The sequence below is a fragment of the Pocillopora damicornis genome, chromosome 9 (assembly GCF_964200805.1).
Source record: "Pocillopora damicornis chromosome 9, jaPocDami1.2, whole genome shotgun sequence".
NCBI lineage: Eukaryota > Metazoa > Cnidaria > Anthozoa > Scleractinia > Pocilloporidae > Pocillopora > Pocillopora damicornis.
In genome coordinates, this window is record NC_142678.1 from 22,860,811 (window position 1) to 22,877,317 (window position 16,507).

General features: G+C 37.3%; 1 protein-coding gene across 1 annotated transcript in view; it reads left to right on the forward strand.

Annotated features, from left to right (window-relative positions):
* LOC113675875 (putative protein disulfide-isomerase A4) overlaps window positions 1–16,507 on the forward strand; it is an 18,739-nt gene continuing 2,232 nt past the window's right edge. The window contains 32 exon segments of the mRNA XM_089182875.1: window positions 1–170; window positions 324–453; window positions 930–1,017; window positions 1,720–1,791; window positions 2,902–2,947; window positions 3,087–3,179; window positions 3,296–3,356; window positions 3,859–3,926; window positions 4,568–4,659; window positions 5,244–5,312; window positions 6,102–6,238; window positions 6,514–6,581; window positions 6,730–6,811; window positions 7,436–7,448; window positions 7,558–7,623; window positions 7,701–7,840; window positions 8,156–8,226; window positions 8,920–8,984; window positions 9,333–9,565; window positions 10,128–10,195; window positions 10,848–10,929; window positions 11,199–11,211; window positions 11,543–11,611; window positions 11,925–12,088; window positions 12,297–12,367; window positions 12,751–12,836; window positions 13,581–13,676; window positions 13,899–14,035; window positions 14,828–14,895; window positions 15,090–15,171; window positions 15,574–15,586; window positions 16,328–16,396. Coding sequence (XP_089039001.1) covers window positions 123–170; window positions 324–453; window positions 930–1,017; window positions 1,720–1,791; window positions 2,902–2,947; window positions 3,087–3,179; window positions 3,296–3,356; window positions 3,859–3,926; window positions 4,568–4,659; window positions 5,244–5,312; window positions 6,102–6,238; window positions 6,514–6,581; window positions 6,730–6,811; window positions 7,436–7,448; window positions 7,558–7,623; window positions 7,701–7,840; window positions 8,156–8,226; window positions 8,920–8,984; window positions 9,333–9,565; window positions 10,128–10,195; window positions 10,848–10,929; window positions 11,199–11,211; window positions 11,543–11,611; window positions 11,925–12,088; window positions 12,297–12,367; window positions 12,751–12,836; window positions 13,581–13,676; window positions 13,899–14,035; window positions 14,828–14,895; window positions 15,090–15,171; window positions 15,574–15,586; window positions 16,328–16,396 — 2,660 coding nt within the window. The 5' untranslated portion in view covers window positions 1–122.

Sequence of the window (16,507 nt, forward strand, 5' to 3'; positions counted from 1 at the left end):
GTAGAGTCTACTGAACCTAGTCTCCAGTCACACGTGGCAAAACATCGTACTACACATTATTACGAATTTGCAAGTTTTCTGGAGCTTGTATCCGATAAGTAATTTTAATTTTCGCCAGTAAGATGGCGAAGAAAAATTTTTGGTTCAACAGTTTTATATGGCTTGTGTTTGTAAGTATCCTTCATGGTTCTTCTTTGAAAAAGATTATGTTGGTTGCCATTTTTTTCTCTTAAAGTGCTAGTTACAGTAAATCGCTAATAGCTAATCATTTTCAATTATCAGTGAATCTAACCTTGCAACATTGTATTAATTTAACTGGATAGGTCGTGGGTCTCTCCAAGCAAGCCAAGAAGAAAATTGACAAAAGCTCCATCATAGAAATAAATGATATTAAGCCATTCAAGAAATTACAAAGGACCCATACCAATTTGCTTGTTTTATTTGCTCAAAGCGGTAGGTACTTTACAGAGGATTCTGTGCGATGCACTGATTGTAGGAATGCACAGGAAAAAAATCAGCTGGTGTTGATTTGTTGCTTTTTTACTCGTGCTAAGGAAATAATGTGCTTGAAAATTTCACTATGGGAACTATATCCTACAATTACAAAATTTCGTCACTCAGTTACCACGATTCAGTGTGTACAGCTGATATTAATATTTTCTTTTGAGACGTTGCTATTATTTCTGTTTTCGAATTCAACTGCTTGGAAAGCGAGATGCATCAACCTGATACTCTTAACTAAATATTGATAAGACCTGATTGCGTGTGCTCTCGCTTCCATACTATTATGTGTTTACAATTCCTTTCCTTTTTCAATATTTGGTGCATTTTCAGCTCCGAATATTGTAACCCTGGAAACCAAAAAATCTCACAGAACAGGTTATTGAAAAATTATGCTTTGCGGTGACAAAAGATAAAATATTTTGTAGAACGTGATGCGTCAAGTAGATTTGAAGTCTTGGCACGAGTTGCAGAAGAAATTAAAGGCAGGGGGACTGTTGCATACATAAATTGTGGGTGAGTATTAATTGGTCAGCAGGAGGCTGTTTTATTTAAATATTTTAATCAACATGAATTGATTTAAATTAGGAGGACTTTACTGTATTTTTTTTTGAGTTACTCTTCATTCTTGCTTTTTATTTGCATTCTTATAAAACCTTGGGGCTAAGGTTTGTTTATTAGAAATCTGTTCTCAATTTATTTTCACAGTTTCACCAGCTTTAATAGACTTCCCCTGATCATGGAGAGAATAAGATTAAATGAACAATGATAAAAAGCCCTATTACCCAGATGGCAATCAACCTCTTAACTCCCAAAAGTGATTAATATGTAATCTCTCCCAGTAATATCTGTGTACTATCCAGCAACTGGTCATGAGAATACTCCAAATTTTCAGTTAGAAGCTGTAATCTCTATCTAATACCAAATTCACATACCACTAACTAATTACAAGGAAATGTGTAGCAGCTACAGGGGAGAATGAATGCTAAGATCTTGGGAGTTTTTAAGGGGTTGATTGAAATTGGTAGAGGGTGTACTTAATTTTATATTTATTCTGCCCAAGATTATCATCATGAGCTGCTCCTCTATACCTTGCCTATCTCCCTTTCATATTATTTCAGAATGAAAAGCAATAGTTTTAAGAAGGATACCTTTAGACTGAGATAATTTTCTCTCCACAGGGGGAGCTAATCAATTATCATAATTGTATTTTTACAGAGAAAGCAAAGATACAAAAAAAATGTGCAAGAAGCTCAGAGTTTCTCAACCTGTGGTGTTAAAACATTACAAGTGAGTTCAACCACCTTGTTGTTTCATTACTCATCCTGCTGCTTGCTTTGCACTCAAATTACATCTTTCCTTTACTTCCTGTTAGAATTTTGCAATTATCCACCCTTCCCTTTCACTGACTCCTGTCTCCTTTTATACTCTGCTTTCCTCCAAGGCTTGCCACTTTTTCCACTATTTTACAAACCATACCCCTCTTCTTTTCCACTTTATTTTATGTTACACTCCCCCCCCCACTCTCTTCATTGCTTATTCACCCTACCTCCCTACTGACATCATCTTCCCACATACTCACCTCCTAAACCTTTTTCTCGTGCTTCTTTGTTCATGTACTTACCCACCCCCCCTTCCCATGTCTTATTGACTAACTCCTTCTCCCCCTGAATCCAAAGCATCCTACTTCTTCCACACCCTCAACTGGTGTTATATATAACTCAGTCCATTTAGCCATAATAACTTTTTTAAGTAATCCCATCCTCACTTTGTCAGAATGTCTTCGATAACTTTGCTTTTACATCAGGTACCCAATGATTATTCTAAGCTAAGGCACAATTTTGTGTTCACTTCTCCATCTGGAATTCATCCTATCCTCTCATCACCTTCTCACCCTGTCCAACTTTGTTACCTCAAATCCATACCACCTTAACCAGCCTATTTTAGTGGAGCTTGCAGAGCTTAGCCCCATAATTATACAAAATAGTAGTAACCCATCAAGCCAAAAATATTTGGATGTACGACGGTATCACCATACGATCGTACAAGGTACTACTTTTAACATGTGTGGTCAAATGTACCGCAGGCATGCCAGTGCTACGGCTTTGTTTAGTAGTCCAGTGGTCAGTGCACTGGGCTCTGAGTCAGAAGACCCAGGTTCTAGTCCTGGCCGGGGCAAGGCGTTGTGCCCTTGAGACATGCGGGAAAAAAAAATGCGCGTTCCACTTTTAGGCTTGGCTAAATCTATATATTATATTACTTAGAACACATTCCTTCTGTTCTTCCTTTATCTTCATTTCTTCAATCATTATGTTTCCAACACTTTTGGTATTGCATGGACAGGTGCACTATTTTATTTTTTTTAACATTAATATAAGTCAAATGTTTCCCTTTTCACAGAGATGGGGATTTTAACAAAGATTATGATAGGAAGAACACAGTTAAGGTGAGTGAAATCGTTGATTTGATCATGGTATTGTTTACGTTGTTTTTGTACTTTTAGTAGAAAAGTTAATAAAAAGCAACCCTCATTTTTAATCTTATATTTATCACAACATTTACCCAAATTTTTTAATTTTCTGCAGTCAATGTTAAATTTTATGAATGATCCTACGGGAGAAATGCCTTGGGAAGAAGAAGAAGGTACAGAGGATGTACGACATGTTCACACAAGTAGTGTAAGTTGTGTAGTATAAAAACTTTTGAAAATCTTCAGAGTTACAGATACTTGATGTTAAGTGATCAGGGCAGGAAAATTGATTTCCATGAAAAAATCTTTTTGTCTGTTTTTCAGGAATTTGTCAAACTGACAACAAAAGAGAAGAAACCAATCATGGTCATGTTCTATGCTCCATGTGAGTCAAATTTTTGTAAATTTTTGCCAAAATCTGTAATGATCTGTGGTTGCTCACCCTTTCTGTTCCCTGCTGATCCCTGCTGACCCCTGTTTTTCCTTCCTAACCCCATCTCACACCTATTGACCCATGCTGGCCCCTGCTTACCCTTGTTTAACCCTGCTTGCTCTTGCTCAGCCCCGTTTTCCCCAGCTCACCCCTTCTGACTTCTGTTCACCTCTGCTTGCTTCTGCTTGCCCCTGCTCACCTCTGCTCACCCCTTCTTACCCCTATTCACCCCTGCTCACCCCTGCTCATCCCTGCTCATCCCTGCTCACCCCTACTCATCCCTGCTCACCCCTGCTAACCCCTGCTTACTCTTGCTTACCCTTGTTCATCCCTGCTCATTCCTGTGTACCCTTCCTCAACGCTGCTTGCCCTTGCTCACCCCCTGCTTGCTCTTGCTGGCCCATGCTTGTTTGCGTTATTGTGACTTCATTGTATCTCATTATTTGAATTTCAGGGTGTGGTTATTGTAAAAAGTTAAAACCTGACTATGCTGTAGCAGCCACTGAACTTAAAGGAGAAGCTGTGAGTTTTTTTCAAACAAATTCATGACATATTGGGTGGTGAACATGTTAATGGGATTGGTTGTTGAAACATCAGTTACCGCTGAGAAAACTCCTTCTCAGGATGACTCTCACTTGGATGATCAGGCCACACAATCAATCAATCACTGTCACCAACAATAACCTTTTTTAGGACTACACTTTTGTAGACATTTAGACTTCAAAGATAGATAGACACATTCTTTATCAGATACAGAATTCTTAAATTTAATACATAGTTATAATGAAGCAGTGCATCAATAATTAAATTTATAAAAAATTAGAATGGGGCAAAGTAAAATATTGATATTAATTGTAAGTAGTTCAATATACAAAATATAACATTGACAGAAATTATGCAAATAAAGTTATTTAGGCCTAGACTTAAGAAATTTTCTCCTATCGAAAATTCACCAGTAGAAAATTACTTAAGTGACCTAAATCCTTTTATTGTAATACTGAGACTGTTGTGTAGTTAAGCAACCATGTAGGAAAAAGACCTGTGGCCAGATTTTGAATTTATTTTGACCATGTGCAGATTACATGACCAGCTGTTACTCCTTGGTTCATGAAAGTTCCATGTCCATGTAATTTGGTAGTCATACCAATTTTTTATTCCAACAGATAATGGCTGGAATGGATGTAGATACTTATGAAGCATATCAAATCAGAGAAAAATTCAATATCACAGGATTTCCAACTTTAATATATTTTGAGTAAGGCCCAGTTATACATTTATTTCAAATTTTTTCGCAACTGACTTCTATAGAGGTGTATTTTTAACCTTTTTACCCCTACGAGTGACTAACATCTAATTTCTCCTCACAATGTCCCCCTTGAATCACTCATTAAAGGTTACAAGAATGAAGGGAATGATGACCAACTAAAGAAGCTCTAAAATTTTTATACAAATTCTCCCTGTCTGCAACTCAGGAAATATAGAGAGAACAGTATAGAGAATATGGATTCTGATGTTGAGGTGTAAAGGGTTAATTGCTGGTTGAACTGAAGAGTTCGACTGAAGATGCAGCTTTCTGAAACTCTCTAAGTATGCCTTGAACTGTTTTTGAGTTAGTTGGGTTCTGCTGTAAGTATATGCGTATTTATGAAAATCTTATTATTTATTTGTAACCATTCTTATGAGTATTTCAAGAGGAATCAATAGTTGTCTATTTCTTTATGTATTTACAGTTTAATATTATGATTAATCTGTCTGAATATTAACCTTAAAAAGATTTGACAAAGATTTTAATTTCAGTTGTCATTGAATCAATGTCTGTCATAAACTTGATCTTCTCAGAAATGGTGAGGAAAAATATCGTTATCAAGGAAAACATGATAAAGATTCTCTTGTAGAGTGGATGAGAAAGTAAGTCTTATTTTGTCCATCTGGAGTTACTAACGAATTAATGCAACCATTCCTGTCCTGGTTCTCTATTAGACAGTAGTGTAACAATTTTGGACTTGTGTCCAAGTTAAGACGTTAGTTTCAGATTTTAGATCTTGTGTTGGATTTTAGGCACCAGTGTCTGATTTTGGGCTCTGGCTAGACACTAGATGCTTGTGTTCAATTTTAGATGCTAGTGCCTGATTTTAACACTTGTGTCTAGTTTTAGACAATAGTGTCTGGGTTTGGACTCTAATGTCTGGTTTTAGCCACTAACTAGTGTCTGCTTTCTCGACACCTTTGTCCAATTTTCGTCACTTTGTCTGACTTAAGACATAGAGTCCATTTTAGATACTAGTGTCTGGATATTAGACAATTTTTCTTGGTACTGTGCTTATACAATGGACTGTAAAAATATTTTGAGAAGAGTTTTTGAAGTTGTCTTTTAACTCTTTGACTTTATGTATGACAGACCAACACCAAATTTATTCTTACAATATCAATACAATCTCAAGTATGAAAATGATGAGAAAAAACACAAATGTCAACTAGGGGATTATTAGTTGATCCAATATCATATTATCCAAACTAAAATCATGAAAAATGTCTGGCAGACAGTAAGGAGAATTACTAATTAGAACTTGGGAGTAAAATGGTTGAAAGGATTTACAATATCAATTGCTATATGACTCTCTTTATCATGCATGTAATCTTCAAGAGTAATTAAGATTTGTTAATGTTAAACTTATGTATAATGTTGTTTTATTTTAGCCCTGCTCCTTCAACTCCACCTGCTAAGGAAGAGGAGTGGAGTGACATACCCAGTGATGTTGTCCATCTCAAAGATGACACATTTGATGATTTTATTGCAAACAATCCATCTGTTCTTGTCATGTTTTATGCTCCTTGTAAGTATCGTTTTTTTATTTATTTCTACTTGCCTGGCCTTGTAGGAACTCGAAAGTCAAAATCTCCTACTTGTCTTTTTAGTGTTTCTTGCTATCACTTTGTGATAAATTGATTTTTGTTAAAAAAAAAAAAAAGCAATTCAGAGTGAAAGGGTAACATACATAAATGTTGTGTCAGGCCCACAAAGGTCTTCTCTAGGAAGACAAGATCATGGAACAACAGTTATGGACAGTTTCATGAGCAGCCTTTTATGTATTGATTCTTGGCCTTTCAGGGTGTGGTCACTGCAAAGCTATGAAGCCTGAATACACAGATGCAGCCAAAACAATGAAGGAGGAGGAGGTACTTTCAGTTTAAATATTTGACAGAGTGCAATAAATTTGATTTTGAGTAAGTAGTGTAAAACCAACTATTCTTACTGTATATCTCTAATGATAATTCTAAATTTCTTATTTGTGTGCTGAAGGCTGACTGGTAACAATGATTTCAGGTTCCTGGTGTGATAGCAGCAGTAGATGCAACAAAGGAAACAGCAGTTGGCAAAAGATTCAAAATTGAGGGCTATCCAACAGGTAACTGAGTTGATCAACAACCTCTTAGTGACTTTCTGAGCCAAGACTTGTTCACCCCTCTTGTTTGCAAGTGTTGATGCTGCCTTTGTGTTTCAGTGTGCTCATGCTGTCTTTCCAAGATTGAAAAACCTGTTCTTATTGGAAAGGTTTGCAAATGGATCTGATACTGGCTTGGCCTGTGTCTTGCACTGGTGTTTTCCCATCTAGAGCTGGAGGTTTTGGAGAAACAATGATCATTTGCAAAGGCTTTCTTTTACTTGAATTGGCTTCCACATATTTTTGCTTATGTAAAGTTAAAATATGATATTCAAACTTTCAATCCACAGGTATGAGAGTTGACCTGTCCATCCACAAATAATGTTTTTCCTAGCAAATAGTTTCTGCCCAGGCCACCTCTTTGCTACGGTGGCAGAGGGATCCTGTTGAAATGGAAGTTTCAGTCGTGCTTCCCTGACATTGAATACAACCATGATTTTCCTTTGGCTGAATGAAACTGTCAAGTGACCACCTGATTTCATTTCAAGTACTTTGTGACTAAATGTATTAGTGCCGATGTAGACCTTGTGCTGATTGGTTTGTGTTACTTGCTCACTTACCTGCTTTCTTTTTCTCATCTGTTTTCAGTGAAATATTTCAAGTAAGTGAAAAGTTTTACATTTGTGTTTGGGTTGAGTCTTGTAGAGTTAACTGCCTTGTTTGGTTTGGGAAAAACTGACATAAAATTTGTGAATTTTTTTTATTATCAGAGATGGTGAATTTGCTTTTGATGTGAATGAGAGAACGGCTGACAAGATTGTGGCATTTATGAAAGAGTAAGTGCATATTGTGTGCTTAATCTTTGTATACAATGTAAATTGATACTGACAGAGTTTTTTTTTGTTTTATCCAGTCCAAAAGAACCACCCCCACCCCCTCCCCCAGAGAAAGATTGGAGTGAAGTGGAGAGTGAGGTGGAACACCTGACAGATGACACTTTCAAAGGATTCCTGAAGAAAAAGAAACATGTCTTGGTCATGTTTTATGCACCATGTAAGTTGAATATCAGAGAGAGTAACAACAATCTCCTTTCATGAGACCTTGATCCAGAGAGTTTAGTGCTGAGATGTAAGGAGAGTGGTAACAAAAGAGAGAAACCCGTCCAAAACAGGGAGCTAAATTAAATATGAGGTGGAAATAGAAATTTAAACATCTGATCCTTTGGATCATCACTTGGTTTCTCTAACACTGAGCTACAGTCTGAGCTACATCTTATATTTGATATACGATGGCTATTTTTCTCTTAATTTTATTTTTTGCATTTGTTGATGTGACATATTGGAAAAAGTTTTCTTGTATCCATTTTAGGGTGTGGTCACTGCAAGAAAGCTAAACCAGAATTTATGGAAGCTGCTAAACATGATGCGGAAAACTCTAAGGTTAGACAACTTTATCGAGTGATTGTTTTGTAAATTCGAAGTCGTGTCTCATGAGCTTGTTAATCAACTGTCACAGAAATGTTTTTGACATTTTTGATGCTTTTCTTATAGATAGGCTCATTCTTTCTCATGATAGACTCTTTGATGGTTAAGGAATAAGTTTTAACTTCGCAAAATTCTTAAGACACTTAAGTCTCATTATTTAAACGAAGTTTAGCCGTTGTTTAACAAAATCGCGTCCTAAATAGTTCCCTACTTAGCTTAACGTTTTATCTCAACGTTTATTTTTGTGAACAGCGTCAAGAGGGCCGAAAGCTAACAATTGAAGCGCATTTATTTCATGAAATCAACGTTCTTATAGAGAAAGCCTGAGGCCCACTGATTGCGTGAAAAACCGTGGCTTGGGCTATACCTCGTGTAAATAAACCGGCCCTTAAGTTTTAGTCCAGTCAACTGTTATCTGAGATCAGATCCCTTCGTTGTGTTAGTGTGAGGTCATACTTGTATTCCGGAAAACGAAACTCAATTACCGGTATCTCTGCTATGTAGAAATGATTTGACACTCGAGAGGGCAGCTGAAATGGACCTTTGAGGAGGATTGAAAAGTGTTAGTAGTAAACGAAGATAAATACCTAGTAATAAGTGTGTCCTAAATTTACTTGAATCACCAAAACTTCGTGGCTCTTTTTTTAGGTTGCATACGCTGCAGTTGATTGTACAGTGCACAGATCTGTGTGTAACCAGTTTGACGTGCAGGGGTATGTACTTCTTCGTTTTTCCTGCTTATGTATGTGAACGAGGTGATAAAAATTTGAAATTCCAACGCTGAAAATATCAGGAAACGAAACAGAATGCGCCAAGATTTGCATTTCTATTCCTTCGATTAGATCGGGCTTCAGTGGCTCGTAACTTTATCAGAACTTTCGAGAAACGGGCCCCGGAAATGTATTGATAATTGTAAAAGTGAAGATAGGTTATCAAAAAACCGCGGCAAAACGTATCCGCATGCGTCAACTTCTGGCAAAATGACGTAATGACCGGAAGCTCAATTTTTTACTCATGCGCAGTGCGTTTTACCGCGGTGTTGGTTATCAACTATTTTCCAGATACCCTACCTTCCGCTACTTCAACTACGGCAAGAAGGACTTCAAGTACATCGGAGGACGGGTGGCCAAGGACTTTATCCAGTTCATGGAGAATCCTCGTGAAGGTCCCCCACCCCCACCCTCTGAACCAGAGTGGAAGGATATGCCAAGTCACGTCACCCACCTAACTGACGATACTTTTGAGGAATTTGTGAAGACACACCATTCGGTTCTTGTCATGTTCTATGCACCGTGTAAGTTTGTTTGTGTCTTGCTCGATTTCTTGGACATGAAAATCATGTAACTGGGAACTTTTTCCTTTAGTTTTTTGCTTTACCTTAGTAAAGGGGATGTTTCAGCTTCATATTATGAACCAACCCATTGGCACAAACCTGTCCTAACTTATACTATTTGTGATGTAAGTCCTGTGACAGAAGGCGATTCAAGATTTTTTACTTTAGTTAAGAATTTTTTTTTTCTTTGTTCAGTCGAGATTCTTCTTTGAGACTAGAATTGTTCTGTAATTGAGAGTCAGACATTTTCGACCGTGAAAAAGAGTTGACTCGAATTGGACATCTTATGAAGAGGAATCACTGGGAGCCGCTCTTGATTACTCTGGCTCTCGATGTGTTTTTGTTGATTTAGTTTAATCGGCATCTCGTTACACACTGTCGAACCTTTAATGACGACCATCTCTCCAAGCAACTCCGTAACGCCCGGGTTACTTCATCAGATAGTTTTTTTCTCAGGGCGGCCGATGGCTAAACAGGTAGGCCAGGCTATTGAAGTTTCTTTCCTCTCGTTCGATAATTTCAGGGTGTGGTCACTGCAAAGCAATGAAGCCTGCTTACATGGAAGCCGCTGAAGAGTTGCACAGTAAAAATGTGAGTCGCAAAATTACAGAGAAAGCTAAATGATGAGTCAATGTGGCTCATCAACACTTCTCTTCGTTGTTCAACGTTTCTTAATACAACTAGGAATATTGCAGAGAAAGAACCTGCTTCGCACCATCGGTGGGTTAGAGAAACGGCAAATAGTAGCTGACTGTCAGCGTGAACATCAAGGAGATGTTAACCATTTTCGATGAGAATAAGACTCCCAAGAGATATCGGAACACAGCCGATAGCACTTTTGCGATTGGAAGCTCTCCCAAAAGACCTTCAAGAACTTGTATACGAACAGGGTTAGACATTCTGGATTTATATATCACAACGCTGATATATAGACAAGTATTTCATTTATCTTTGGATGCAATGTCCAGCCTCCTTCGCCCTCCCTACAATGTCACAAGCTATAATATAATTTCATTTCATGCCTTCGGGTAGAGAGGCGCTGGAGTTGTTAAAGATATTTTCAAAAATTAAAATACGGTTTCGATGTGGGACGGTTGCACTTGTGAATTGTTTAATCTTTGTTTTTGGGAGGTAGCATAGGGAGCAGTATACAATAATATTTATGTTACTAAGTCGTTCTTGATGACCGGCTACTACTTGCATTTATTCAGAACATTTGTCGTTCTTCTGGTAATCTTAACAGGCTCGCAGTGTTTTGGCCGCTGTAGATTGTACCAAAGAGAAATCATTGGCACAAAAGTATGACATTGATGGATTTCCTATAAGTGAGTTCAAACAAATATCAATTTATTTAAAAAAAAAAGAATTCCTTAATTGCTCATACACAGGATTGAAATGTACGAAAAAGCTTTTTGAATGACTTACCCAATCATATCGCTTAGCTGACGTAGGCTAAGATAAGGAAACACACATTATAACAATATTTAATGGATGTATTGAAATAATTGAAAGTTATTTATTAATTTTATTGATTCTCTTCTAACCTTTTAATTATTATTTTTTTTTTCCATGACTGGAAAACTCAAAACAACAGTCAAGTACTTCAGGTGAGTCTAACTGTTTCCCGAAATATCATGATCTAGATTTTTTTACTGTGGACGTAAAGAGAGTGCCTGCTGTCTGATTTTTCTTTGATACAAGGCAAGGGGCAAAGTTAAGCGACGAGCCCAGGACGAGGAGAGTTTGGGACGAGCAAGAATTGGCACTTCCTAATCTCTCCTCTGCCGTACCACCTGTTGAGTTATCGTTTGGAGAAAATCTTTGATCAATGGATCGTGTTAAAGAAGTTTGATCTCACTTACTGAGTCCACGTAGTTTCATGAATTATTTTGATGAGCTTGCAGTGATAAGTGCATTATTTTGCTTGCATTGCTACAGGAAGGGTGAGTTTGCTTCTGAATACAGGAAGGCAAGGACAAAGGAAGACTTGGTGGACTTCATGTTGATGTAAGTTGAAAATTCCGTATAAATTCGTTTGGTTCTGTCACGCCAACGCTTCTGAGGGAAAGAACACGTTGTGTGACACGCTAGGTCTCTTCTGAGTGGAGGAGAGAGAGGAGGGGGGGGGGGGAAATAACGCGATGCGTGACAAGCTCTCCTCCCAGGGATGAAACATGTTGCGTTATCGGATCAAACAACGGCTAGCCTGAAATCTAGATAATTGTATACTAGATGAAAATATTTTTTGTGCTATATCATGCAATGGGTAATATTTTCTCTACAGGACCACTCAAGCTTTCTTTTATTTTTCGTGTTGTAGGTCCGAGGCCTCAGCACCTGCAGACGCCAAAACAGCCAAACCTGAAAAACCAGTTGAACCAGCTTGGAGTGACGAAGATGCAGACGTGGTCCATTTAACAGCCAGCACATTTCAGGAGTTTATTAAGTCACACAGTTCAGCCCTTGTCATGTTTTATGCTCCCTGTAAGTTCTAATAAAAAGCACTTTTTGTTGTCTATTTGTTACGTTTTCGATATGTCCTTTCTTTTTTATGTCGCAATTCTTAAATCTGTCTAATTCGCTTTAATTTATTGGTTTTTAATACCTTATTATGTGGTTTTGGCTGTTCTGTCTTTCATTTGATGTTATTGAAAGATTTCTTTTCTGATTTTGTTGTTTTCTACTTATTTAGGGTGTCCACATTGCAAAAAGATAAAACCCGAGTTTTCTGAGGTGGCCAAAGAAGTCAACACCGAGAACAAGGTAATCAAATATTCTTTCATATCAACGAGAGTTGCGCAACTTCCTCAGAACCTAGCTCCAATGAAACGAATGAAGACTTCCTCTACTTGTGTTTCCGAAAAAAGTTTTTGCTTTACTCGGTCCCTCTTGTCAGTTGGAAACAAACATAAATTTTGGAGTAACTTTCCATGCTTTAAATCAGAATCACATTTTAATCCTTGAAAGCAAGCCAGATTTTGGGAAAAATCAAGAACAAAAAGAAATACGCTTGATCTCTTTATCTCTTTAATTGAGTGAATCTTGGCTGTTTTTTTTTTTGTTTATTTTTTATTTTATTTTATTTTTTTTTTGGGGGGGGGGGGTTTCCGACGCAAATTCTCATTTTCCACGATTTTGCTTTTCAGGTCCCTGGTGCCCTGGGTGCGGTGGATTGCACTGTGGATGGTGATCTTTGTACTGAACAGGAAGTCAAACGTTATCCCACACGTGAGTCTTTTACTTCCCGTCATATTCCAGTAACACGTGTCTTTGAAACGGTGCCAAATGTTATCTCCTTTTCACACGCACTCACCAACTCACGTATATACGTTCACAGGCCTAATACTCTTTTTTAGAACGACCTTCACCCAGACAATGACGCTTGACGATACAGTAACTTTGAATCGCATACGGTGGTTGAAAAGTTATCTTAATTGCTCGGTGTATGAAGTGTAACACCCAAACTGTTTTCTCGAGCAAAGAAAAAGACGATTTTCCTGTTGAATATCTATTGCAGTTTTGAAAGTTAATTATAACAAGTACTGATTTTTTGTTTTTCTTATCTCTCTCTGGAACTATGTTGGAACAGTAAAGTACTACAAGTAAGTGTATCTATTTCACAAACAACATGTTCCATGCCTAACTATGTCATGTCATGTAAAATTCAACTTGCACTGATTTCAATATTCTATTTGTTGCTTGAACTGATGATATAAAACCTTACCTGTCTTCCACTTTCTAGTTTTGTTTTCTTTTTTGAACGAGGATGTTTTAAGATGCAATTCAAATGATTAAGGAAGAACATAAATCATCGCTGCCGGTGTGAACCCGCTAGGTTTAAATCTTGTGCTACAGAAATTGTCAACGTCGTTCCCAGTTCCCTTTCTTCATACCCTCAGGGATCGAGGTCAAGAAATTATCAGAATGTTCTACCTCATAACACAGTAACGTTAAGAAGTGTAACTCCCTAGAATAGCAAGTGATGATGTCATAATTCTTACAGAGATGGGGAATTTGCTTACAAGTACACAAAGAAAAGGAAAGCAGAGGACATGCTAGCCTTCATGAAAGAGTACGGTATTATTTCCATCTTGTCGCCAAAAATTATATTAAAATGATTTGTGCTTTGCATGTCATTGGCCAACCTACTTTTTCATAAATTATCAAAGTGTAGTATTAAGGAAATCATGAACCTTGGATACATACGAATGTGAAATTTTTACTGACTAATTTTGCTTGGAGAATAATTATATCTGTTCAAAAATTGTTTTAAATTTGCTTTTCTCTTTCTCAGTCCCCAGAAACCTGCACCTCCTCCTCCACCACCTGATTGGAGTAAGGAGTCTGGTAAAGTGCATTTCCTGACTAACGAGACTTGGGATTCATTCATGGCCGAACATCCTTCTGTGCTGGTCATGTTTTTTGCTCCTTGTATGTACAAACAATTAATTTCTTATCATTTCAATTATTATTTAACCTTTTTTCTGTTGATACAGCGGTAGATTATTAAAGTTTTAACCCAACGTGAACGGCTAGTCGTTTTGAAATATCACATGTACGAGTCACGTATAATTCACTTATCACGTGCCATTCACGTTTCAATCTAAGGTAATGGAACGACTCTGTTAATTGGTTTACTGAAAACTATGTTAGGTTCAATGGAGGTTCATTGGTTCGAGAGGAATCACATGACTCACCAATTGTATCAGATTTTTACACTCGAAGGTTAGAGGTTCGATGCTTGGTGGACAACTAGGATTTTTCTTCATCTCATTCTCGTGACGGAACAAATGACATTTTTTTTCTTAATTTAATCGTAATGTGGTCAGATCGTTTTTCATGATACAACAAAAGAAAGGGGAACTAAATGAGATGCTGTTGATACGTTAGTCTCTATGTAGCAATTATTTACCGTTGTGGAGGACAACCACCATTTAACCCACACTGAGGTTAATAATTATATTAGTAAATACCACACAAAAAACAAAAAAAAAAAGGTTTAGTTCTTTCAATATACCGAATCATGGTCAGAAATTAAACTCTCGACGCGCGATTTTGTCCCATGGGCTGCTCGGAGGTGAATAAAACTTGCTATTCACTTCCGAACCAGCCAATCAGCGCGCGCGATAAGCATTACTCACCTGTGTGGTATATACTAACAACATTTATTTATTTGTTCATTTATTTACTTTTTTTAAACCATTTTTTGATGTGTGTTTTTAGGGTGTGGTTACTGTAAAGCTATGAAGCCAAACTTCTTTAAAGCCGCTGAGATCCTTAGTGAACAACATGTAAGTCTCTCTAAACTTGTTCTGGGAATGTTTCACAAAAATTCTTTGTTCTTTGCAGGTGTATCATCTTGCCTTGCCTTAATGTTTTCACCTCCGTTTTGCTTTTCGTGAGTTATCGATTATTATCTTATCGATTTGGTTTCCGCTGAAGTATATTTGCACAGTATACTGATGTAATATCTAATTTTATTTAGCCGTCTGAAGCGTTAGCAGCTGTTGACTGCACGAAATTCAAATCTATTTGCAAGCGGACCGGTCTCAAGGGATATCCCACAGGTAAAACTCGTCTCTTCTTTCGGTACGTCTAGTTTGACCATGTATCACGTTAAAATACTGCTAAAAACGAACGGTATGGTATAATTTTTTGACGAAAGCTTTCATGCTTTGACAAAACTCCGACGACTTTTAAATCGGACAAATCGTCGAAGTGGGCGTTTTGCATGTCATGGCTTTTAAACCTCTATGAGTAGAACAGCGAATTGATTCAATGACTTTAAGTGGACTTCTTAGTTGCTTTTCCATTGTATAAACTCTTTAGCTGTAAATATAATTTTTGTCTGAAGACGGGGAGGGGGGGGGGACGCGCTTGTTCGACTTGCAACGTTTAATGGGCCATAACTCTTATTTGGTGAAATATTTCTTCTCTTTTCTTCAATGTCATTGACTGACCTGCAAAAGTGAAATACTACAAGTAAGTAATAACGATTTGTCATCTTCACCTTTCTACTTCTTCATTTCAAACGGTTTGTTAATGTTCCTAAATATGTTGTCAGCTTCTCGACATGTTTATTTTTCCACATCCTAGTTTTGATGGAAATTGTAAATGCTAAGGCCAGAAGCGTGTGACAATAACTGGCAAAAATAAAAAGGCCTCGCGTCTTTTGCACATATTCAACGCAAATGGAATCTTTATCTTAACAAAAAATCCGGAAAAATTATCGAGGCGATAGCGATGTTCTGTTATGTAAGAACTGATTTTGCAATCATAGCTTCTTCAGTCATTCGCCATGTTAAAACGTTGTAGAAAAAAAACACCTTTTCAGAAGGTGGATGACTGATAAGGCTGGAATAAAGAAATTTATATCGAAGTACTGCCATTTTCATATTCTTGTCGGAAACAATTTGTTGCGCTGAACACATGCAACTTTATGTTTTCTCGTCACAAAAGAGATTTGAAAGTTTTATTAATTTAGGTGCCAGTAGCTTATTTTCATGGCTTCTTGTCAAGCAATTAAGCGTCGCATTAAACAGTATCCTCTTTTTGGTAAATTTCTTTTTTTTTTCTTATTTAACGTCTGTACGTGGATACTTGATGCTTGTATCTTGTCGTAGTAAACAAAACTAAAAAAATGTTAGCTATAAGTTCGTTTCAAGAGATTATTTTTTCTTGGTCTGTTTATGGTACCTGACTTTCTTTCATTGTTTATCGTAGGAATGGCGAAATGGAAAAAGATTATGATGGTGATAGGTCGGCTGAAGATATAATTAACTTTATGAAGAGGTAACTTCAATCATTCGTTACGCGACCATTGTCGCGCATGTGCAAGAAACAGAGTGTGCGCGTACGCTCCTAGCGACGCCGCCATTGCTTTCTTGGGGTCTCTCTGTTATA